A 24,569-nucleotide genomic window follows, 5' to 3' on the forward strand; every position below is an offset into this window, starting at 1 on the left:
AAAAAAAAAAAATGGCGAAAGTATCGAACTGAATCCCCGCCGTCACTTACTCATTTCTGGAGATTTCATCATTCAGTTCCGCGGTGTGGTTGCTCCTCCTCTCGGTCCATGCTGTCTCTGCGTAGCGCAACATCAGCACTCCTCCTCAGGACCGGTACACAGATCTCCACCGTCCGCGCTGTTTCGAGGGTTCGATCCAGTCCCATACGTCTGTGTGCTTCCCCTCCGATCAGAGCGCTCTCACTGTCCGCCTGTTTGTGTAAGAAGAAGAAGAGAAGCGCGTGGCTGGAGATGACGGAAGGACAGAATATGGATGGCAGTATTGAAGAGGTTCTGGCTCCCCTGAGGCTGGCAGTGAAGGAGCAGGTAATGAAAGCCAATAACAAGCATATAATATGCTGTATTATTATTTCACATAACCGTGCATTGCATTAAACACGCATTTGCTTTATATTTAAGGTTGAACCATCATTTAAGAATCAAATGCGTCCCTTTATATTGTTCAAAATGGATAAAATGGCTTGTTATGGAAAACTACATAATGCATTTTTTGCACTAATGATATTTTAGGATGTGTATTACAGTGTGGTGGTTTTATTTTGGGTTTATACTGCTGAATGTTTCGCTTTGTCAGTGCCACGTTTGAGATGAGCAATTCTGACATGCAGAGACCAATGGAGACTGAGGGTGGAGGAAAGCACAGACAGTTAAAACGAAACCCGTTATATTTCTGGGAAAATGTTGATAGATGGATGCATGTGTGTTCTAATATATAGTAATTATAATAATAAACTAAACATTGCGTTTTCTGTTGTTTATTTTTCCACATAGGGTGATCTTGTGCGTAAGTTGAAGGCAGAAAATGCTCCTGATGTAGATGTCAATAAGGCCGTAGCAGAACTGAAAGCTCGCAAGAGAATCCTTGAGGCCAAGGTGAGAAATGTGATTCTGTCAGTCATGTTCCATAAAATAACCGTTAAATATGAAGAGTTTAGTTATTATATTACTGGCATAAGAGTTATTATATACTCTTATGCCAGTTTAATATGCATACACTGTAGAGTGCAACAGTTCTTGAGCACTTTTTCATCGACCTCGGTTCCAGGAGTATTTTTCCATTCATTTTTTTTCTCATTAGGGATTTTGATTAAAAAATGGCTAGAGTTGTCTTTTACTTTGTGAAAGAGACACCAAAAAAACCAAACAGCTGCGAGGTGAAACACAACATTATAAAGTTTGATTTGAAGTAAAGAAGTATTTCAAAATCAAACATAAAGACAAAGGTACATGCCCTAATGAGGGAAAAACAACTACAATTCCTTGAAGCATTGCGAATGATGATTAAATTAAAATGATGGAAAAACCAACATCTTTAAAGCATTAGTTTTTCCATCATTAATTGATCATTTTTTATATATACACAGGCTTGGGAGGTTTACTTTAAAAATGTATTCCATTACAGTTACAAATTACTTCATAAAAAAAAAAGTATTCAGTAACGTAATCCAAGTACCACAATATGAAAATAATGTAATCGGATCACTTTTGGATTACTTCGTCACATATACAGTATATATAAAAAGATTAAATAGAAAATTGCCCCTCAATTTTAACTTTACTATAAATGCATTTTTAAATTTAATTTTAATTATTTCTTCTCAATTTCTGCAAATTTTTAAATGTTACATGTTCCATGCTTTTGAATGGGTCTCAACAATAAAAATATTTTACAAATCTGATAAATTATCTATTGCAATATTATTATAATTGTTGGATAAAAATGGATAAACATTTTACCCACATCTAGCTGCTACCGTGTATGGTATTACAGATTATTTTTTAGTTCTTTGATGAAGAAAGTGTTTTCGTAGCTGGGAGGCAGAGTTTATACAGTACAACCATGTTGTTTGCATTTTCTTCTTTGAAAACAAAATAACAGCGAAATGTCCATGAATTGAAAGTATTTTTCCACGCTGGCAGCATCGTTTCAACTAGGAGCAGTGATTCAATCTGTGTCTGAGGAGATTGTAGACGGGTGTTATTTGCGCATTGCGGGTGGCTCACGTGAGTCTTCACTGGCAACAGAACCAGGAAATACTGTGTAATCAAGCAGCACTTAATATAGTGTTATTATGGCAAAATAATGATTCATTTAGTTTTAAATGAAACGATTGTAATCCTGATAGTACCCCCCTTTTTTTCAAAATGTAACTGTAATCGGATTACTATGTTTTTTTTTATGTAACTGTAACGAATTACAGTTACTGGATTTTTGTATCCTGATTACATAACGCCGTTATACTGATTACATAAACCCTGTATATTATAATAAAAACATCATGTTCTTTTACTTTTTTATTTTTATCATATTTCTCTGAAATGTGTCGGTATGGTTTTCAGTGGTATATATAGCAACGTATATAGCATACGTTGTAATTTTTATATACATACAGTACACACACACACACACACACAAAATATTTAAGTAGCTGGATAGCATAGGGTTTGATTACTTCATTTGCAGTGCTTCATGAAAGTGGGCTGGGCAGGCACTAAAGAGTTCTTTTGGTGCAATTTGCTTGTTTTGATTCTCTGATTGGTGAAGATTTCTCAGCAGAGGGTAAAGTAGTTTTTCACCAGGGATTCTGCTGTTAAACACGATTACATTAAAAATGTTAAAATAATGTGAACAGATGAAAAAATATTATCCATTAAAAACCTTCTATCTCACAGTAAGTGTCTTTTATGGTTTATAGAGTAAGTTATTGTTAAAGATCGATTCCCCTATGCAGAAAATTATTGGTATTTTTATCTTCGGAATCTGGCTGTTAGTGTGAGTTTGGGGGCGGAACTGTCTGTTTGACCGACCAATGATGGGTGGGTAAAATGTTTTGAAAACCACCATTATATTTGCAGTTCTGTTTGATAACATATTCATCTTTAAATATTAGAAAACTGGTAGCTTGAATAAGTTCCTTTTTAGTTAATTTAGTTTTGTGTGTCTTATTTACATAGTCCATCTGACTCTTTTTCCATTTTGCAGGAGCTTGCCTTACAGCCCAAAGATGACATTGTGGATCGAACCAAGATGGAAGACACTTTAAAAAGACGTTTCTTTTACGATCAGGCATTTGCTATCTATGGCGGTGAGTATTTTCATATATATACTTTTTTTTTAATATATAAGTATTTTAATAGCTTAAAGGGATAGTTCACCCAAAAATGAAAACTCACCCTCAAGTTGTTCCAAACTTGTATGAATTTCTTCAGTGTAAGTAACCAAACAGATCTCGCCCCCCATTGACTACCATAATATTTATTTTTCCTAATATGGTAGTAAATGGGGGGTGAGATCTGTTTGGTTTCTGACATTCTTCCAAATATCTTCCTTTGTGTTCAGCAGAACAAAGAAATTCATACAGGTTTGGAACTACTTGAGGGTGAGTAAATGATGACAGAATTTTCATTTTTGGGTGAACTATCCCATTAATTACTAGTAAAAATAATTAAGATCGGCTTGTTAATGTCAACTAATAGTTTGTTTTTGTGTGTGAGAAAGGTGTGAGCGGGCTGTATGACTTTGGGCCCGTCGGCTGTGCTCTGAAGAACAATATCCTCCAGGTCTGGAGGCAGCACTTCATCCAGGAGGAGCAGATTCTGGAGATCGACTGCACCATGCTTACACCAGAACCCGTCCTCAAGTGAGCACTCAACTGTCTAGTCCCCTTTAATCTGTTAATTCAATCTGTTAATTGATCCGTTGCCATGGTATCATCTTTGGAACTCTTATTCATTGCTTTTGTTGTGTTCCAGGACATCAGGACATGTGGATAAGTTTGCCGACTACATGGTGAAGGATGTCAAGAACGGAGAGTGTTTCCGCGCCGACCACCTCCTTAAAGGTTTGTCATCGTTTCCGATTTAAACATCCGCTCCAGTAGTACTGTATGTGTTGACCTCTTTGAGACAGTCAGGCTCAGGTCAGCTCTGCTGTCCACTGAAATAAATCCTCCATGGATGCTGTAGATGTTCAGGGGTAAAAGAAAACAATAGGATCTGTAAGAATCACAAAGGCTTTATCTGTAATCTGTATGACCACCAACCTGACTGAAATGAATAAGTGCTTTATACACTTTGACAAACTGTGTTATGAGGTATAGCCACCTAAATCTGGACTCCTTAAAGTTGCCAAAGTTAATGTTTTTTACATTCTTTCTCTTTTGCAAACTGAAAATATCGATGGTGCCAGTAGCATTGCGAAGAGCTCACTGACATATAGCACAGTTGCGCTTTGGGCGTCCCGAGTTTGAGTTCCGGCTTGTGTACCTTTTTTCCTGATTTCTACCCCCTCCTTCCTCCAACTTCACTTCCTGTCAACTCACTGTTCTCTCATAGCAAAGGTGAAAATGGCAAAAATAAATCTAAAAAAAAAAAAAAAAAAGCCTTTCACTCACAGGCATATATACTTATATTTTGGTCCAATAAAAAAATGCCCCTTGCTCTAATACCACCTGTAACTGATTAGCAGGTATAATGTTTCAGGGTGATATAAAATAAAGTCTGTTATCTTTAAATGGTTTCAATAGGAAATTTAATAGAAATAAGTTTTATTTTATGTAAAAGTTATTTAGGTTTTTATACTTAATTTGGTAACACTTTACAATAAGGTTCATTAGTTAACATGAACTAATAATGAACTGCTCTTCTACAGCATTTATTAATCTTTGTTAATGTTAATTTCAATGTTTATGAATACATTATTAAAATCTTGTTGACATTAGTTAATGCACCATGAACTAACATGAAAAAACAATGAACAACCATATTTTCATTAACTAACGTTAACGAAGATTAGTAAATACAGTAACATATGTATTGCTCATGGTTAGTTCATGTTAGTTAATACATTAACCTCATTGTAAAGTGTTAGCCTTAATTTTAATACAGGAAATATACAGTAATAGTAGTAGTAAAACATACTTTAAATAAATAAATAAATATAAATAGTACTAGTACTACTACTACTACTGCTAATAATAATAATGTATACCATGTCTTTTGTTTTATAGCTCATCTACAGAAATTAATGAGTGACAAAAAATGTACAGCAGAAAAGAAAACTGAGATGGAGAGTGTCATCACTCAGGTATGTCTCACTCGGGCAATGTTTTAATAATCATTCTAACTCTATGAATTGCTAATAAACAATAAACATCGACAGCCAATCAGAATCCACCCGACTTTAAAGACCTCGGACATTGCAAGCAGCATATGTCAAAACAGTAATAACAAAACTAATAAACAAGATGTTATCGTCCGTTGGTGGGGACAATAATATAATTATCGTTCTTGGTGTGAATGGCACCTTACATTTTTGAGGGGTAATCATTTGTTTTTTTGATTTATTGAGTAGTTTTGTATTTTTTTTCTTTTTCAGATGGATAACTACACTCAGCAGGAGTTGGCAGATTTGTTTGTGCAATACAATGTCAAGTCTCCCATTACAGGAAATGACCTCACACCTCCCATATCATTCAACCTGATGTTCCAGACCTCAATTGGGCCTGGGGGCAACATGCAAGGGTATGTTGGACACCGCCAGACTACATGCTGTAATTTTAAAAAATCTAAATTATGACACAGACTGATGCATTATTCTTGGGGCTACATTATTTCCTTAGCTATTTAAGGCCAGAAACCGCTCAGGGAATCTTCCTCAACTTCAAACGTCTTTTGGAGTTCAACCAGGGGAAGCTGCCATTTGCTGCTGCCCAGATCGGAAACTCCTTCAGGAATGAGATCTCTCCTCGCTCTGGCTTGATTCGTGTCAGGTGCGGATTATTATTTCTTTTTGAACATAACTCGCTTTGGTTATTTGGGCGTCACACAGAAGTGTTTCCATTGGTATTTAAAATGTTTTCTGAAGTGATATTTCTCTCCATAGAGAGTTTACGATGGCTGAGATCGAGCACTTTGTAGACCCGAACGAGAAGGTTCATTCCAAGTTCTCTAATGTTGCTGATCTGGAGATCATGCTTTACTCCTCCAAAGCACAGACTAGTGGGCAATCTGCCCAGATAATGAGGCTGGGTGATGCAGTGGAGCAGGTTAGTCAAGATCTCATTTATGATGTATCGATTAAAATTAACAGTTCGGTTGTTCTAAAAAACTTTTGTTGGGTGTGTAGGGCATCATCAACAACTCTGTCTTGGGTTACTTTATTGGAAGGATCTACCTTTATCTGGTCAAAGTGGGCGTGGCAAAGGACAAGCTTCGTTTCCGTCAGCATATGGACAATGAGATGGCCCACTATGCTTGTGACTGCTGGGACGCTGAGACCAAAACCTCTTATGTACGTTCAGTGTTTGCTTGAGGACTTTCTGTGCAATAGAATGGGTGCTTATTTGTATGTTTGTACGTGATGTTTTTCAGGGGTGGATTGAGATTGTGGGGTGTGCCGATCGCTCGTGTTATGACCTTCTGTGCCACGCACGGGCCACCAAAGTCCCTCTGGTTGCTGAGAAACCCTTAAAGGAACCCATATCCTTTAACTTCCTGCAATACTTACAGGGAGAGTTCACCCAAAAATGAAAATTTTGTCATTACTTACACGCACTCATGTTGTTCCAAACCTGTATGAGTTTCTTTCTTCTGCTGAACACAAAAGATAATATTTTAAAGAATGTTGGTAATCAGACAGTTGACAGCACCCATTGACTTCCATAGTAGGAAAAAATATATACTATGGGTGCCGTCAACTGTATGGTTACAAACATTCTTTAAAATATCATCTTTTGTGTTCAACAGAAGAAAGAAACTCATACAGGTTTGGAACAACATGAGGGCGAGTAAATGATGACAACTTTCATTTTTGGGTGAACTACCCCTATAACTTATTACAATTATCAAAGCATTTGAATGGGATCTGAACTGTCTCAGCACAGAATGTTAGTTCTGTTTGTCTTCTGTCACCTTCCTTAACTGTTTCACACAAAGTTGTAAATGTTGTTCAGTTCGAGCCAAACAAAGGAGCCATCGGCAAAGCATATAAGAAGGATGCCAAGCTCGCCATGGAGTACCTGGCCATCTGTGATGAATGCTATATCACAGAGCAGGAGAAACTCCTCAATGAGAATGGGTGAGCATCGTCGATATGAAGAGTATTAAAAAATTAATGCCAGTGACCCCCAAATATGAAGATTCACAGTATAAAGGCAGATATATTACATTTATTTTATCAAAACGAGTACAAACAATAATATTTTGAAATATGATCACAATTTAAAATAACTGTTTTCTAATTGAAAATATATTTTAAATGTAATTTATTTCTGATGGCAAAGCTGTATTTTCAGCATCATTACTCCAGTCTTTAGTGTCATATGATCCTTTCAGAAATCATTGTAATATTCTGATTAACCTACTTTTATTATCACATTTGAAAACCATCATACATTTTTTAGGATTCTTTGATGAATAGAAAGCAAATAAACAGCATTTATTTGGAATAAAAACAAAATATATCTGTCACTTTTGATCAATTTAATGCATCCTAGCAGAATAAAAGTATTAATTCCTTAAATCTTACTTGACCCCAAACTTTTGAATGTATAAATGAATATATATATATGTATGTGTGTGTGTGTGTGTGTGTGTGTGTGTATATATATATATATGTATGTGTATGTGTATGTGTATGTATACATACATATATACATACAGTCCAGTCCAGTCCAAAAGTTTGGAACCACTAAGATTTTGAATGTTTTTAAAAGTTTTGTCTGCTCACCAAGGCTACATTTATTTAATTAAAAATACAGTAAAAAACAATAATATTGTGAAATATTATTACAATTTAAAATAACTGTTTACTATTTAAATATATTTGACAAAGTAATTTATTCCTGTGATGCAAAGCTGAATTTTCAGCATTATTACTCCAGTCTTCAGTGTCACATGATCCTTCAGAAATCATTCTAATATGCTGATTTGCTGCTCAATAAACATTTATGATTATTTTCAATGTTGAAAACAGTTGTGTACTTTTTTTTCAGGATTCCTTGATGAATAGAAAGTTCGAAAGAACAGCATTTATCTGAAATGCAAAGCTTCTGTAGCATTACACACTACCGTTCAAAAGTTTGGGGTCAGTAAGAATTTTTTTTTTTTTTTTTTTTTTTTAAAGAAATGAAAGAAATGAATACTTTTATTCAGCAAGGATGCATTAAATCAATCAAAAGTGGCAGTAAAGACATTTATAATGTTACAAAAGATTAGATTTCAGATAAACACTGTTCTTTTGAACTTTCTATTCATCAAATAATCCTGAAAAAAAAATATTGTACACAAATATTTTGTACAATTGTACACAATAAATGTTTCTTGAGCAGCAGATCAGCATATTAGAATGATTCCTGAAGGATCATGTGACACTGAAGACTGGAGTAATGATGCTGAAAATTCAGCTTTGCATCACAGGAATAAATTACTTTGTCAAATATATTCAAATAGAAAACAGTTATTTTAAACTGTAATAATATTTCACAATATTACTGTTTTTACTGTATTTTTTACATTAAAAATCTTAGTGGTTCCAAACTTTTGGACTGTACTGTGTATATATAATATACATTTTATTTATTAATTTTTTTTTTTATTATTATTATTTTTTTTTTCAATTAAATAATTGGATTTTATTTGTTTTTGTCCAAACTATGGAAATAGGTTTTTGCAAAAAATATAATTTAACCGTTTTTGGTTGTCTTTATTTGATACTGTTTTGAATTACATACAGTCAAATTCTTATTGACTACTTTAAAGAAAAAAGGGGGCCTACAAGCCCTTTGATATGTCCCATCCTAGCTTCCTTTTTCAATAGGCAAATCTTTTGCCCATCAAGTGATGTCATAGTTTTTAATCAATAAACGGCTAAAATAGTGCCCACTAATATTATTCTGTTCATTCATTGGTTTCCTGTCACTGCAGTGAGTTCACCATTGAGACTGAGGGCAAGACTTTCAAACTCACCAAGGACATGGTTAATGTCAAGAGGTTCCAGAAGACCCTGCATGGTAAGAGGCATAAACTACCCTTTTTTGTCAGCATAACAAAAATATGTAAAAGAAGTAACTGACATCTCCTGTTTCACAGTTGAGGAGGTTGTTCCTAACGTGATTGAACCCTCCTTCGGCATCGGAAGAATCATGTACTCTATCTTTGAGCACACGTTCCGTATCAGAGAGGGTGATGAACAAAGAACGGTAAATGCATTATGCTGTAATATTTTGTAATTAATATGTTTGTCTTGCTTTATTTATGAACTTTGCTGCTTTCTCTATTCAGTATTTCAGCTTCCCTGCAACTGTTGCACCGTACAAATGCTCCGTCCTTCCATTGAGCCAAAATCAGGAATTTATGCCGTTTGTTCGAGAATTATGTGAGTGATAACCTCTCTACTTCATTCATCAATGATACTTAAATAATAATAGTGTAATAAATAATGCTTTGCTTTGCTCTACAGCTGAAGCCCTGACCAGGAATGGTGTCTCCCACAAGGTGGATGATTCCTCAGGATCTATTGGTAGGCGCTATGCCAGAACGGATGAGATCGGTGTTGCATTCGGTATCACCATCGATTTTGACACCGTGAATAAGACACCCCACACGGCCACTCTGAGAGACCGTGACTCCATGAGGCAGATCAGGGCTGAGGTAAACCAGTTGGTCATATCCGTGTCTTCATTTCATTTGAGTGTGTTGACTATTTTGCTGACATGTACAACCTGTTTATTTACAGGTTAGCGAGTTGCCCGAAATCATTCGTGATCTGGCCAATGGTGCCATCACATGGGCAGAGGTGGAAAGCAAGTACCCGATCTTTGAAGGCCAGGAGACGAGCAAAAAGGAAACTGTGGAGGAGTAGGCTCTCTATTCGTCTATCTCATCTGCCTTTTCACTGGAGGCAGTCACAGACATTTTTACATTTGCATTCATAGGATCAAATTTATGGCAATTATAATCTACAAACAATCAGTGTGCACCAGATGTTCCACACAGCTGGAACCACTGTAATCAAGTACTCCTTTAACACTCAAGGAAGTTCTGTAAGGACCTAAGATGACTGTAATTAGGTTACTGTACTTGTAAGAGGATTTCACCATTCCTGTTCGTGGGTTGATAAATGAAGACATGAATCTTGCATATGGTCAAATAAATCAAACCAGCACTTTCTGGACCTATAAAAGTGTGTTTAGTCAATTTTTTTTTTTTTTGATAAAGTATGTTCAGCTAAAGATGCACTGAATTTGTTGGCCACATGAGGGCATAACATTAGCTAGTTGATTTTCTATTGACTCAAGGCTGCTTTTTATCCACATAAAACAATATTTGAAGGCTGCCTGATACAGACTATTATAGGCTTGTTTAAAAAAAAAAAACAGAAACTAGGTGTATTGATATATTAATTAAACTAATTATTCATTTTGTGACTTCAGAAGTTTTCTGAAAGTTCAATTAAAAACAATTATTGAGGGGGAAAATGTTTTATTTTATTTATTTTTAAAATAATTTAGACTATTTTAATAATAAACATATAAAAATGTATTAATTTAAAGGGATAGTTCACCCAAAAATAAATTCTGTCATTTAATCTCCCTCAAATTGTTCCGAACCTGTATACATTTCGTTGTGCTGCTGAACACAAAGGAAGAACCACAAGTTTGTTTAATGGCTCTCAGATCATAGCTTGGTGATGTGACCAAGAGGGATTCATGTGACATTGTTCTTCTACTTACAAACTAAAATACCGACCTGTCAGGACTTGCTAAATTGAGCCATTATGGCTAAATCCAACAATTCAGGTATTTTTAATGAGATACACATAGACCGTGGCTTCATTTAGAACTAGACATTTTTGCTATGATGAATCTGTTTTATTTTTGAATGGAATGAGGTTTATTTAGGTTTGAAGATAGAAATGGTGTCAAATTGTCAACCAAATATGATCATCTGAAAACAGCCTTGACCCTGACAGAAACAGGTGTGGAAGTGTGTGAACGTATGCCAGGGCTCCTGGCTTTTCTTGAAGGCTGCTAAACAGTTTATGGCCTAAAATACATTTAAGTTATATTAAGGGACTGTAGCAGTGCTCTGTATTAGCAAAGAGATCTTTAATAATGTGCTGATAGGTAGATTCTGTGCTGGATTCTGACAAATGTAAGCTCATGCGAGTTGCAAACGCAGTGTAAAATAACAATACTGTTCCAATCAAGATTTGTCCAAGACATTTATATACAGTAGCTTAAATCATCTACTGTGTCTTATTGGAGTTTACTTAGGCAGAAGATACTACTACTATTACCTAACATGCCTGTTCTAGATGACCCCTGACCTAGCTGATTTCAGTCCAAAGCTTGATTTTGCACACCCATGTCTCTCAGGTAAGCTTTACGTTTCATGTATGCATTGTATATTTGTATAAATGTTAATATGTTATATGTTACGTACTTTTTCTAACCCATCTTCTATCTCTTATGTAGGACATTCGGTATGCAAGCAATGGAGGTCCAAGCCTGTTTCTATTGATACAACATGGCACAATGGGTCCGCCCTCTATGGGCTGCTTCAGATGAATATAAATACATCTCCTGTTCACCTTTAACTGTCCGCAGCTGCCCAACAGGCAGTTTGTGTGCCCAGCTAACACTTTGTAGAAACAGAGAGGATGCATTAGACTATTATTTTGCTGATCATTTCTACATATTTTTGTGATTATTTTAAGTTCAAGTGGATTTTTCAGTCTTTCAAAGACCCTTTGGGTTACGGTGGCATTGCTGTGCTCAAGGTTAGTACAATAGGAGTTTCTAACATCTGCTTGGCACCTACATGCAACCTCTGACATTTAACCAAGTCAAATATTAGAAAAGAGTTGAATTAATAAGCTGCTAATTTACCTGTCTGGTTCTTCAGATTAAATTTCACAATAACAAACATCACAACAAAGCAGGACTTGTTATTTGAGGTCATAGAGAAACAGAGAAAAGAATCTTCTGCTGGTTAGAAAAGTTTTTTTTTTTTTTTTTTTTTTTTAAAGAAACATTTGGCTGTAATATAAAAGTGATGCTTCAGTCAATACAATGAGAGCAGAAAATAGCCCAGCTAAAAATAGCAAGAGCTCACATAGTGTAGATGCTTCCTGCTCACACAATTCAAATCATTGGAAACTTCTGCCCTGCCCAGAAAGATCAAATTGTTTTTGGTTTTATTTATTTTTGCAAGAAAGTGTTCAGAGATTAATATATAATTCGGTAAAGCTAGTCCAGTTACGACATTGTACTACTAACTGTCAACTACCAGTCATTAGAGTATTACTAGACTGTCTGCTTAATATCTGCAAACACTTTATTTTGATGCTCCCCCAACAGAAATTCTACTGATTATACTTTTATACTAACCCAAACCCCAACCTAACAGCCTAAAATACTCTAATGTGAGTTAGTTGACATGCACAGTAGTTGCAAAGTTACTTATAGCTAGTGCAATGTCATAAGTGGACTATCAAAATAAAATATAACCTATAATTCCTATTGCAATGACTGATGCAATTTATATTTATGTAGTTTAAACATTCACAGCATACATTTTATCAATTCATGAAGTGAACCTATGACCTTGCCATTGCTAACGCCATAGTTGAGCTACGGTAACACTGCAATATTGCATTCATCCCATAGTAGATGATCAATTACCAAGTTATATTTTTAGTAGGCTCTTAAGCGCTCATTGGCTGTCTTGATTGGGAAATATTTTAATGACTCCAGATTTGTTTCCTCATTCTAACTGCACCTTTCCAAACTCTCTTAGGTTGTCCTGTGCACAATGGGGGTCAAAGCAGCTCTTCCGAGGTACGAGCTCTACTTGTATAATGTAGTGCTGTGTATGGCAATGCTCTGGGCTGCCAGATGGATATTTGACGTGTCCAGCTGTAAGTATAAATTAACATCTGATGTGACATTAAAATGATGTCGCTGTATTCATAAAGTTTCTGGAGTGGCTTCTGTGAGGCATATTACTGTAACATCCACCTGAGCTCCTTTTCTCACTCATAAATGCACAAACAACCATTAGAGCACAGAAATAGCACTACTACTGTATATTGTATGAGGAAAAAGACAGCGCAGCTATTCGCTTGCCTCAGAAAGCTATGCAAAGTACGCAGCAGGGATCATATGTCAGTATTAATATACCAAGAGACTGAACAGAGATAGAGAAGAGAAAGAGAAAGGTATTATTAAGGGTTTGTGACAAAATTTGCATTTGCATTCAGTATACAGTAATTGTCACTGATGCTTGCAGGAATACAGACGAAGACAGATGAAAAAAGTTCCACAAGGCAAAGTTTAATGATAATCCACAACAGGCAGGCAGGCAGGCAAGCACACCATAACATGAATGAGACTGAACAGAGACCGAATGTGAAGGTACAACTTAAGTAGCAACACAAACAAGACTAATTAATCAAACACAGCTAAACATAATGACGTGACCACGGTAACAAATGCAGAGCGGGAAATCAAACAAAGAAACACATCTGACTAAAGTCCATGAAACACAAACAAATAGAACATGATGGTGACAGTAATAACATCATTACGCAGTTGTTTTGCATTCATATAATATACATCTATAAATCAAAGCTTATCAAAAGAATCAGTCAAAGAATTAAATGACTGAAAGGTGTTTTTGTGAGTTGATGACACACTCTAAAAAATAAAACATAGGTTCAACAAATAAAAATGTTAACTAGAATTTTTAACTTAAGCCAATTGGGAGAATTACATTAATTCAAAGCAATATTTTGAGTTGATCCAACATAATGTTTTAAGTAAGGTGAAGACAATTTTTTGCCACTATAAAAACACATTTCTAAGTAACATGAATGCAACTATTTAAGTTGATCCAACATAATGTTTTAAGTGAAGACGTTTTTTTGCCACAATAAAAACACATTTCTAAGTAACATGAACTCAATAATTGTCAACATGAATGCAACTATATAAGCTGATCCAACATAATGTTTTAAGTGAAGACGTTTTTTTGCCACAATAAAAACACATTTCCAAGTAACATGAACTCAATAATTGTCAACATGAATGCAACTATTTAAGTTGATCCAACATAATGTTTTAAGTGAAGACGTTTTTTTGCCACAATAAAAACACATTTCCAAGTAACATGAACTCAATAATTGTCAACATGAATGCAACTATTTAAGTTGATCCAACATAATGTTTTAAGTAAGGTGAAGACGTTTTTTTGCCACAATAAAAAAACATTTCTAAGTAACATGAACTCAATAATTGTCAACATGAATGCAACTATTTAAGTTGATCCAACATAATGTTTTAAGTGAAGACGTTTTTTAGCCACAATAAAAACATTTCTAAGTAACATGAACTCAATAATTGTCAACATGAATGCAACTATTTAAGATGATCCAACATAATGTTTTAAGTGAAGACGTTTTTTAGCCACAATAAAAACACATTTCCAAGTAACATGAACTCAATAATTGTCAACATGAATGCAACTATTTAAGTTGATCCAACATAATGTTTTAAGTAAGGTGAAGACGTTTTTTTGCCACAATAAAAAAAAATTTCTAAGTAACATTAACTCAATAATTGTCAACATGAATGCAACTATTTAAGTTGATCCAACATAATGTTTTAAGTAAGGTGAAAACGTTTTTTTGCCACAATAAAAAAACATTTCTAAGTAACATTAACTCAATAATTGTCAACATGAATGCAACTATTTAAGTTGATCCAACATAATGTTTTAAGTGAAGACGTTTTTTAGCCACAATAAAAACACATTTCCAAGTAACATGAACTCAATAATTGTCAACATGAATGCAACTATTTAAGTTGATCCAACATAATGTTTTAAGTAAGGTGAAAACGTTTTTTTTGCCACAATAAAAAAAAATTTCTAAGTAACATTAACTCAATAATTGTCAACATGAATGCAACTATTTAAGTTGATCCAACATAATGTTTTCAGTAAGGTGAAAACGTTTTTTTGCCACAATAAAAACACATTTCTAAGTAACATTAACTCAATAATTGTCAACATGAATGCAACTATATAAGTTGATCCAACATAATGTTTTAAGTAAAGTGACGTTTTTTAGCCACAATAAAAACACATTTCTAAGTAACATGAACTCAATAATTGTCAACATGAATGCAACTATTTAAGTTGATCCAACATAATGTTTTAAGTGAAGACGTTTTTTAGCCACAATAAAAACACATTTCCAAGTAACATGAACTCAATAATTGTCAACATGAATGCAACTATTTAAGTTGATCCAACATAATGTTTTAAGTGAAGACGTTTTTTAGCCACAATAAAAACATTTCTAAGTAACATGAACTCAATAATTGTCAACATGAATGCAACTATTTAAGATGATCCAACATAATGTTTTAAGTGAAGACGTTTTTTAGCCACAATAAAAACACATTTCCAAGTAACATGAACTCAATAATTGTCAACATGAATGCAACTATTTAAGTTGATCCAACATAATGTTTTAAGTAAGGTGAAGACGTTTTTTTGCCACAATAAAAAAAAATTTCTAAGTAACATTAACTCAATAATTGTCAACATGAATGCAACTATTTAAGTTGATCCAACATAATGTTTTAAGTAAGGTGAAAACGTTTTTTTTGCCACAATAAAAAAACATTTCTAAGTAACATTAACTCAATAATTGTCAACATGAATGCAACTATTTAAGTTGATCCAACATAATGTTTTAAGTGAAGACGTTTTTTAGCCACAATAAAAACACATTTCCAAGTAACATGAACTCAATAATTGTCAACATGAATGCAACTATTTAAGTTGATCCAACATAATGTTTTAAGTAAGGTGAAAACGTTTTTTTTGCCACAATAAAAAAAAATTTCTAAGTAACATTAACTCAATAATTGTCAACATGAATGCAACTATATAAGTTGATCCAACATAATGTTTTAAGTAAAGTGACGTTTTTTAGCCACAATAAAAACACATTTCTAAGTAACATGAACTCAATAATTGTCAACATGAATGCAACTATTTAAGTTGATCCAACATAATGTTTTAAGTAAGGTGAAGATGTTTTTTTGCCACAATAAAAAAAAACATTTCTAAGTAACATTAACTCAATAATTGTCAACATGAATGCAACTATTTAAGTTGATCCAACATAATGTTTTAAGTGAAGACGTTTTTTAGCCACAATAAAAACATTTCTAAGTAACATTAACTCAATAATTGTCAACATGAATGCAACTATTTAAGTTGATCCAACATAATGTTTTAAGTGAAGACGTTTTTTAGCCACAATAAAAACACATTTCCAAGTAACATGAACTCAATAATTGTCAACATGAATGCAACTATTTAAGTTGATCCAACATAATGTTTTAAGTGAAGACGTTTTTTTGCCACAATAAAAACACATTTCTAAGTAACATTAACTCAATAATTGTCAACATGAATGCAACTATTTAAGTTGATCCAACATAATGTTTTCAGTAAGGTGAAAACGTTTTTTTGCCAAAATAAAAACACATTTCTAAGTAACATTAACTCAATAATTGTCAACATGAATGCAACTATATAAGTTGATCCAACATAATGTTTTAAGTAAAGTGACGTTTTTTAGCCACAATAAAAACACATTTCTAAGTAACATGAATGCAACTATTTAAGATGATCCAACATAATGTTTTAAGTAAAGTGAAGACATTTTTTTGCCACAATAAAAACACATTTCTAAGTAACATGAATGCAACTATTTAAGTTGATCCAACATAATTGATCCAACATAATGTTTTAAGAAACATTTTAGACACAATAAAATGCATTTCTAAGTAACATGAACTTACCAAGCACCGCTTGTCACCATGATGGTAACTCTCCAAAAACCCACATTAACAGAAACTCTTCTAAATTAGCATAACAACACACTAATTACTGCTAAATCTCCCTTACCATTAATATTGTGCAAAAAACATTATATAACACTTAATTTTAGCATTTACTCTCCCTTTCAAGTGCCATGGGCAAAGCATGATGGGAAATATAAATCCCAGCCCAGTTTCAGGTCTCAATTAAAAGAAGTGTTCATACAACTCAAAACAATGAAATACATTTACACGTCATCAGATTGTATTTTACATTAACAGAACTTAAAATTAAATACATTTTTGATTAACTGAAAATATTAAACTATGACAAGTCATGATAGTATATCGAATCAATAGGCATAATTTGTGTCATCCAAGCTCAATAAAATAACAATTACAAATAAAAAGTCTAACAGCATTTCAGAACTTGATTTTTTATTTCACAACAATATATATATTTAAGTAATGACTAAAGGTCCCCTGAATTAGTTTTTAGAGTACAAAATGACCAAATTTGCATGTGATATACAGTAATAAATAGTGCTGTAAAATTGATTCATCACAATTAATCGCATCTAACATAAAACTTTGTACTTTATACACAATAAACAAACTTTTATGCTAGATGTGATTAATAGATTTGACAGCACTAGTAATAATATCAATGAATATGCAGTTTTTTGCATCCATGTAATATATACATCTATTAATAAAAGTTTTTACAGAATTAAATGGCTATATTTGATAATGTTTAATAATGAAAAGAGCATTAAATGACTTTATGATTTTTTTTATTTAGCAAATTCCAACAAAAAAACCTTCAAGACCAGTGTTCAGCCAGGATGGTACTACTCTGGCAGAAAAATGGTGAGATTTTGTATGTTTAATTTCACACTTGATCTAAATAAAGTTGTTACGAATGTCGACTCTGATTTATCTGTCACACTGCAGGATACGGCTGACGTCGAGTGGATGATGTGGTTTTCCACGTTCCGAGAGCATATCATCTTTGCACTCTCAGGTCATGTGATCTTTGCCAAGATCTGCTCCTTGCTGGCTCCACAGGTGGCTCTTGAAAGTCCAGATATATCCATGTTACATATGACACTGATGAGTAAAGATAGCACTCCATACGGAATACCTGAGAAGCTCATTCTCTCATTTTTTCCCCATCCCACAGTACAGATCTCTGGTGTACATGGTGTACGGTATGCTGGCGGTTTTCAGCAGTATGGGCTGGGCCTATGTCATGCTCATCCTCTCTCACTGCGTGCTGCTCTATAGCATCTCTCTGGTCAAGCTCAGGTGGCTCTGCTTCGTTGCTGGACTCACTACACTGGCCACTTTCAAAATGGAGCCCTTCATTTCCTGGCAGGTATATCACTGACACTGTGGAAATATAAAAAGTGCTACAGTAAAGTAAAAATAAATAAATAAATAAAATAAATAAATAAATAAATAAAAATTATATGAGTGTGTGTGTGACTGATAATGGCAATGGTAAATGATATATATACCATATGATATATATATATATATATATATATATATATATATATATATATATATATATATATATATATATATATATATATATACAGTACAGTCCAAAAGTTTGGAACCACTAAGATTTTTAATGTTTTTAAAAGAAGTTTCGTCTGCTCACCAAGGCTACATTTATTTCATTAAAAATACAGTAAAAACAGTAATATTGTGAAATATTATTACTATTTAAAATAACTGTTTTCTATTTGAATATATTTCACAAAGTAATTTATTCTTGTGATGGCAAAGCTGAATTTTCAGCATCGTTACTCCAGTCTTCAGTGTCACATGATCCTTCAGAAATCATTCTAATATGCTGATTTGCTGCTCAATAAACATTTATGATTATTTTCAATGTTGAAAACAGTTGTGTACTTTTTTTCGAAAGTTCGAAAGAACAGCATTTATCTGAAATACAAAGCTTTTGTAGCATTATACACTACGGTTCAAAAGTTTGGGGTCAGTAATAATTTTTATTTGTATTTTTTTGAAAAGAAATTAAAGAAATGAATACTTTTATTCAGCAAGGATGCATTAAATCAATCAAAAGTGACAGTAAAGACATTTATAATGTTACAAAAGATTAGATTTCAGAAAAACACTGTTCTTTTGAACTTTCTATTCATCAAATAATCCTGAAAAAAAATATTGTACACAAATATTTTGTACAATTGTACACATTAAATGTTTATTGAGCAGCAGATCAGCATATTAGAATGATTTCTGAAGGATCATGTGACACTGAAGACTGGAGTAATGATGCTGAAAATTCAGCTTTGCCATCACAAGAATAAATTACTTTGTGAAATATATTCAAATAGAAAACAGTTATTTTAAATAGTAATAATATTTCACAATATTACTGTTTTTACTGTATTTTTAATGAATTAAATGTAGCCTTGGTGAGCAGACGAAACTTCTTTTAAAAACATTAAAAATCTTAGTGGTTCCAAACTTTTGGACTGTACTGTCTATATATATATATATATATATATATATATATATATATATATATATATATCTCACCATTTTGTATTATTTGTATTATTATTTTTTAAATGAAAAGGAATGAAATTAAATGTTTGTTATAAATATAATTTGTTAATTATAATATTTAGTTTTAAAATAAACAAATAATATAATAAATAATACATCATTAATTATTATTAATATTGTATATTATTATTATTATTATTATTATTATTAATAAAATGAAATAAATTAAATCTAAATGTTTATTAATTTTATAAATTTATTTATAAATTTTATTTTAAAAATAAACATAATAATAAACAAATATTATCATCACTAAATTTTATTACTATTGTATATTATTATTATTATTAAAATAAAATGAATTCTAAATGTTTATAAATATTATACATTTTTAAGTATAATAATTATCATCACTTTTAAAAGCATCACTTTTATAATAATTATAATAATATAAAAAATGAGCTAATAAAATAAATAAATACTATTATTATCATTAAATATTATTAATATTGTATATTATTAATATTATTATTAAAATTAAAAAATGAAATCTAAATGTTATACATTTTTAATTATATTTTATTTTAAAAAAATAAGCAAATAAAATAAACAGTAAATAGCCTTATTATCATTCATTATTATTACTATTGAATATTATTATTAAAATAAACAAATGAAATCTAAATATTTATAAATGTTATATGTTATAGATTTTATTAAAAATAAGCTAATAAAATAAAAAAATATTATTATTATCATTAATTATTATTACTATTGTATATTATTATTATTATTAAAATCAAAAGAAATTAAATCTAAATGTTTATAAATGACATTTATTTTAATAAAAATAATCATTCTTATTATTTATTGTAATTAAAATAAAATAAACAAATAAAATAACAATGAACAATACATGTTATTATCATCATTTTTTGTTTTATTATTTATTTTTTCTTGCAACGTGATTATGATTGTTCATTTGAAATGGCTCATCTTTCAGGCAGGGTTTGCGACTGGCAATTTTGAGCTCCGTCCTCTTCTGTTCTACGGCGGCTGTGGTTTCACCATCATGCGCTGTATGAGTTTTGCTCTTGAGAACTGTGAGAGAAAAGATGGAAACTACAGCATCCTGGAGCTTCTCAAGTACAACTTTTACCTCCCCTTCTTTTACTTCGGACCCATCATGACATTCGACAAGTTCTACATTCAGGTCTGCACCTAAATTAACCGAATGAAATGATGGTTTAATCATTTTCCAAATGAATAGCGTTGCCCTTTGACACCCCACCAGGCCAATAACCCTAACCTGACGAGGAAAGACGGGGAGATGTGGAACATTTCCATCCAAGCCCTGGTAAACCTGGTGGTTATTATGATAGTGGCAGTCCTCTTTCACTTCATGTACATTCTGACCATTCCTACTGACATGAAGCTCCTCAAACACATCTCTGACTGGGCCCTCGGTAAGTATGTGTGTTAGTATTCACTTCCTTTGCTCAAGTTTTCAAGACCACCATAGCCTTTTTCTTCTTTCACTGTGCAGTTGGATTGGCCTACTTAAATCTGGTGTATGATTGGGTGAAAGCGGCAGTGATGTTTGGAGTGATAAACACAGTTTCAAGACTGGATCATCTGGACCCTCCCAAACCACCGAAATGCATTACAATGCTTTATGTTTTCTCTGAGGCGTGAGTGAGCCCTTATTATGTTTTCTTTTTTAAATTTTTCATAAATTGATTTTGATATAATCAGTACAACACAACTATGTTCATCATTCTGTTTTTTTTTTACAGACACTTTGATCGAGGAATAAATGACTTTCTATGCAAGTATGATTGACATTGTTACATCTATCAAACTTTTAAGCAACACAATGCTTTCATGCTTTAACACTATCATCTCCACAGGTATGTTTATAACTATCTCGGCGGGAAACATGAGAACGTTTTGGATGAGCTGATAGCCTCTCTGTGCACGTATGGCATCATGTCCCTCTGGCTGGGACCAAGCTGGGTGGTTTTCATCTGGGCTTTCTTAAACTGCTTTGGCCTTAATTTTGAACTGTGGACCGCAAAATTATTCTCCATGGAACCTTTTATTTCTATTGAGGTACGAAATATGACCAGTAATCATTTTCTGGATTTTGTACTCTGACATGGACAGTGCTAATGATAATTCTAGTGCTCCAGTGCTCTCTAGTGGTTCAATTATTGGTGCTAAAAAGGTCCTCTAGGGCTCTCTCTGGTGGTTAAATGTTAAATTACTGGTAATATAAATGATTCTCATCTACAAATGTTTCCTTCCACCCACAGATGGCGATATCAGATTCTATGTCACGCAGGATCAGGGCTGTGTTCAATACTTTCAACTTCTGGACAATTGTCCTTTACAATATCCTGGTCCTGAACAGTCTTGAATTTGCCAAACTGGTTGCAAAGAGGTTGTTGCTTAAAGGTAAATTAAATGCATTTAAAAAAATGTTTTGACCATTTGATGTTCTTCAAAAATATAATATCCTTAAATCAAACTGTATTTTGTTTGTCAGGCTTCCCCTTCACCACCATCACTGCGATGTTCGTTACCTACTGCTTGATTCAGCTGATTAAGGAAAAGGAAAGAAGACAGGCTTTGATTGACGATCCAGACCCAATCCCCCCTCCAGCCCCTGTTCCTGCACCCACTACCACAGATCCCAGCACCACCCAGATGGACGCTGCTGTCGCCCAGCCTGTGGACCCAAACAAGCAAAAGGCAGAGTAGAGATTACACATGATGGTTACATTTTTATAAAACCTGAATGGTTTACTTAGACATTTTGTGTCAATCATAGTCGAGAAATAATGTTTTAATAACGGTACTGTAAGGAAAGATGCTGCAATCGAAACAACTATTTAAGTTTTTACAGATTTTCTCAACATTATACTCTCATTGGCTGCTTTTTAAATTAGTGACTGTTTTACATAGGAGTTTCAAATATGTGCCTTGTAGTTAAAAACATAGAGGATGGATTTTATTACTACAAATTTTATAACAAAGTTTTAATTCAAATGAAATACAAATGCTCAGTGTTCATACCAGAAGTAATTACTGCCTGAGCTTGAAAATATGTGCTTAAATGAAAGTAATGGAGTGAAGATCACAAAGATTATTTTATGAATTTGTGATATGCATTAAAATAATCTTCATTTATGACTATGTGTATGTCTCTTATGTCTCTCTTAGTTCTTTTCTTTTCTCTTTTTTTTTTGGAAGTTCAATTCATTTTTCAAATTAATGTAAATACAGAAATGGTAGAGTTCTTATTGACAAAGATTGATCACAGAGTGTCTGGGACGTGGTTGCTTAAATTAAACTGTGACTCTAAACAAAAGCATGAATGCCATTGAGAACATTCAAGATCTTTGATGTCATGAAACCCTTTTCACTCTAGGATATTTATATGAACTGGCCTAAGCTCTGGTCTATTTGTTCAAACGTTAAGGTAACCAATGATCATGTGTGAACTATTGATATTCTCATCAGTGACTCCGTAAGTTGGGGAACAGTTGATATTAACCAGACATTTTGTCCATATATTTTTGTTACCTTTTTATACCCTGCCCGGTCAAAAAAAAAAGTTGCTGTTTGCTTTAAATAGGCAAATACTTAAAGGGTTAGTTCACCCAAAAATAAAAATTCTGTCATTAATTACTCACCCTCATGTCATTCTACACCTGTAAGACTTTTGTTCATCTTCAGAACACAAATTAAGATATTTTTGATAAAATCTGATGGCTCAGTGAGACCTGCATTGACAGCAAGACAATTAACACTTTCAATGCCCAGAAAGCTACTAAAGACATATTTAAAACAGTTCATGTGAGTTCAGTGGTTCAACCTTAATGTTATGAAGCGACGAGAATACTTTTATGCTCCAAAAAAAACGAAATAACAACTTTATTCAACAATATCTAGTGATGGGCGATTTCAAAACACTGCTTCATGAAGCTTCGAAGCTTTATGACTCTTTTGTTTCGAATCAGTGGTTATGAGCGTGTATCAAACTCTCCGCCCCCGGAGCTCACACTTGCCTTAAACAGTGCATAAACAAAGTTTACACAGCTAATATAACCCTCAAAATGGATCTTTACAAAGTGTTCATCATGCATCATGCATGCGTCGGATTATGTGAGTATTGCATTTATTTGGATGTTTACATTTGATTCTGAATGAATTTGAGGCTGTGCTCCGTGGCTAACGGCTAATGCTACACTGTTGGAGAGATTTATAAAGAATGAAGTTGTGTTTATGAATTATACAGACTGCAAGTGTTTAATAATGAAAATAGCGACGGCTCTTGTCTCCGTGAATACAGTAAGAAACGATGGTAACTTTAACCACATTTAACAGTACATTAGCAACATGCTAACGAAACATTTAGAAAGACAATTCACAAATATCATTAAAAATATCATGATATCATGGATCATGTCAGTTATTATTGTTCCATCTGCCATTTTTCGCCGTTTTGCTTGCTTGCTTACCTAGTTTGATGATTCAGCTGTGCACCTCCAGACGTTAATACTGGCTGCCCTTGTGTAATGCCTTGAACATGAGCTAGCATATGCAAATATTGGGGTCGTACATATTAATGACCCTGACTGTTACGTAACAGTCGGTGTTATGTTGAGATTCGCCTGTTCTTCGGCGGTCTTAAACAAATTAGATTTATATAAGAAGGAGGAAACAACAGTGTTTGAGACTCACTATATGTCATTTCCATGTACTGAACTCTTGTTATTCAACTATGCCATGATAAATTCAATTTTTAATTCTAGGGCACCTTTAAGGTTGAACCACTGTGGTCAAATGAACTGGGCATTGAAAGTGTTAATTGTCTTGCTGTCAATGGAATTTGTATTCCAAAGATGAATGAAGGTCTTACAGGTGTGGAACGACATGAGGGAGAGTACTAAAAGGGTTAGTTAACCCAAAAATGACAATTCTGTCATCATTTACTCACCCACAAGTTGTTCCAAATCTGTTTAAATTTCTTTGTTCTGCTCAACACAAAAGAAGATA

At 33.2% G+C, this 24,569-nt stretch overlaps 2 protein-coding genes across 3 annotated transcripts; both read left to right on the forward strand.

Moving 5' to 3' along the window:
- Positions 1-81: 81 nt before the first annotated feature.
- gars1 (glycyl-tRNA synthetase 1) lies at positions 82-10,229 on the forward strand. Its single transcript, XM_067377799.1, has 17 exons — positions 82-366; positions 832-933; positions 3,044-3,146; positions 3,560-3,701; positions 3,814-3,902; positions 5,070-5,146; positions 5,438-5,583; positions 5,682-5,831; positions 5,945-6,107; positions 6,188-6,352; positions 6,433-6,539; positions 6,992-7,138; positions 8,986-9,071; positions 9,151-9,260; positions 9,343-9,436; positions 9,521-9,711; positions 9,797-10,229. The coding sequence occupies exons 1-17, from the start codon at positions 109-111 to the stop codon at positions 9,920-9,922; spliced, it is 2,256 nt and encodes a 751-aa protein (XP_067233900.1). The 5' UTR covers positions 82-108; the 3' UTR covers positions 9,923-10,229.
- Positions 10,230-10,784: 555 nt separating this feature from the next.
- hhatlb (hedgehog acyltransferase like, b) lies at positions 10,785-22,804 on the forward strand. Of its 2 annotated transcripts, XM_067378112.1 has the most exons (12): positions 10,785-11,842; positions 12,862-12,982; positions 17,764-17,831; positions 17,916-18,029; positions 18,145-18,339; positions 20,509-20,718; positions 20,800-20,971; positions 21,052-21,196; positions 21,302-21,337; positions 21,416-21,617; positions 21,821-21,962; positions 22,054-22,804. In XM_067378112.1, the coding sequence occupies exons 2-12, from the start codon at positions 12,877-12,879 to the stop codon at positions 22,266-22,268; spliced, it is 1,605 nt and encodes a 534-aa protein (XP_067234213.1). In that variant the 5' UTR covers positions 10,785-11,842; positions 12,862-12,876; the 3' UTR covers positions 22,269-22,804. The 2 variants fall into 2 exon arrangements, with proteins under 2 accessions (XP_067234213.1, XP_067234214.1); XM_067378113.1 differs by lacking the exons at positions 10,785-11,842; positions 12,862-12,982 and adding an exon at positions 13,368-13,478.
- Positions 22,805-24,569: the final 1,765 nt, after the last annotated feature.

This window comes from Chanodichthys erythropterus, chromosome 23, assembly GCF_024489055.1.
Source record: "Chanodichthys erythropterus isolate Z2021 chromosome 23, ASM2448905v1, whole genome shotgun sequence".
Lineage (NCBI taxonomy): Eukaryota > Metazoa > Chordata > Actinopteri > Cypriniformes > Xenocyprididae > Chanodichthys > Chanodichthys erythropterus.

Coding starts and splice junctions, on each gene's coding strand:
- gars1 (XM_067377799.1), top strand. CDS start 109: ATGCTGTCTCTGCGTAGCGCAACATCAGCACTCCTCCTCAGGACCGGT. Junction 6,108..6,187: donor TGGGTGATGCAGTGGAGCAG/GTTAGTCAAGAT, acceptor TTGGGTGTGTAG/GGCATCATCAACAACTCTGT. Junction 6,353..6,432: donor CTGAGACCAAAACCTCTTAT/GTACGTTCAGTG, acceptor GATGTTTTTCAG/GGGTGGATTGAGATTGTGGG.
- hhatlb (XM_067378112.1), top strand. CDS start 12,877: ATGGGGGTCAAAGCAGCTCTTCCGAGGTACGAGCTCTACTTGTATAAT. Junction 20,972..21,051: donor CATCTCTGACTGGGCCCTCG/GTAAGTATGTGT, acceptor TTCACTGTGCAG/TTGGATTGGCCTACTTAAAT. Junction 21,338..21,415: donor ATAAATGACTTTCTATGCAA/GTATGATTGACA, acceptor TCATCTCCACAG/GTATGTTTATAACTATCTCG.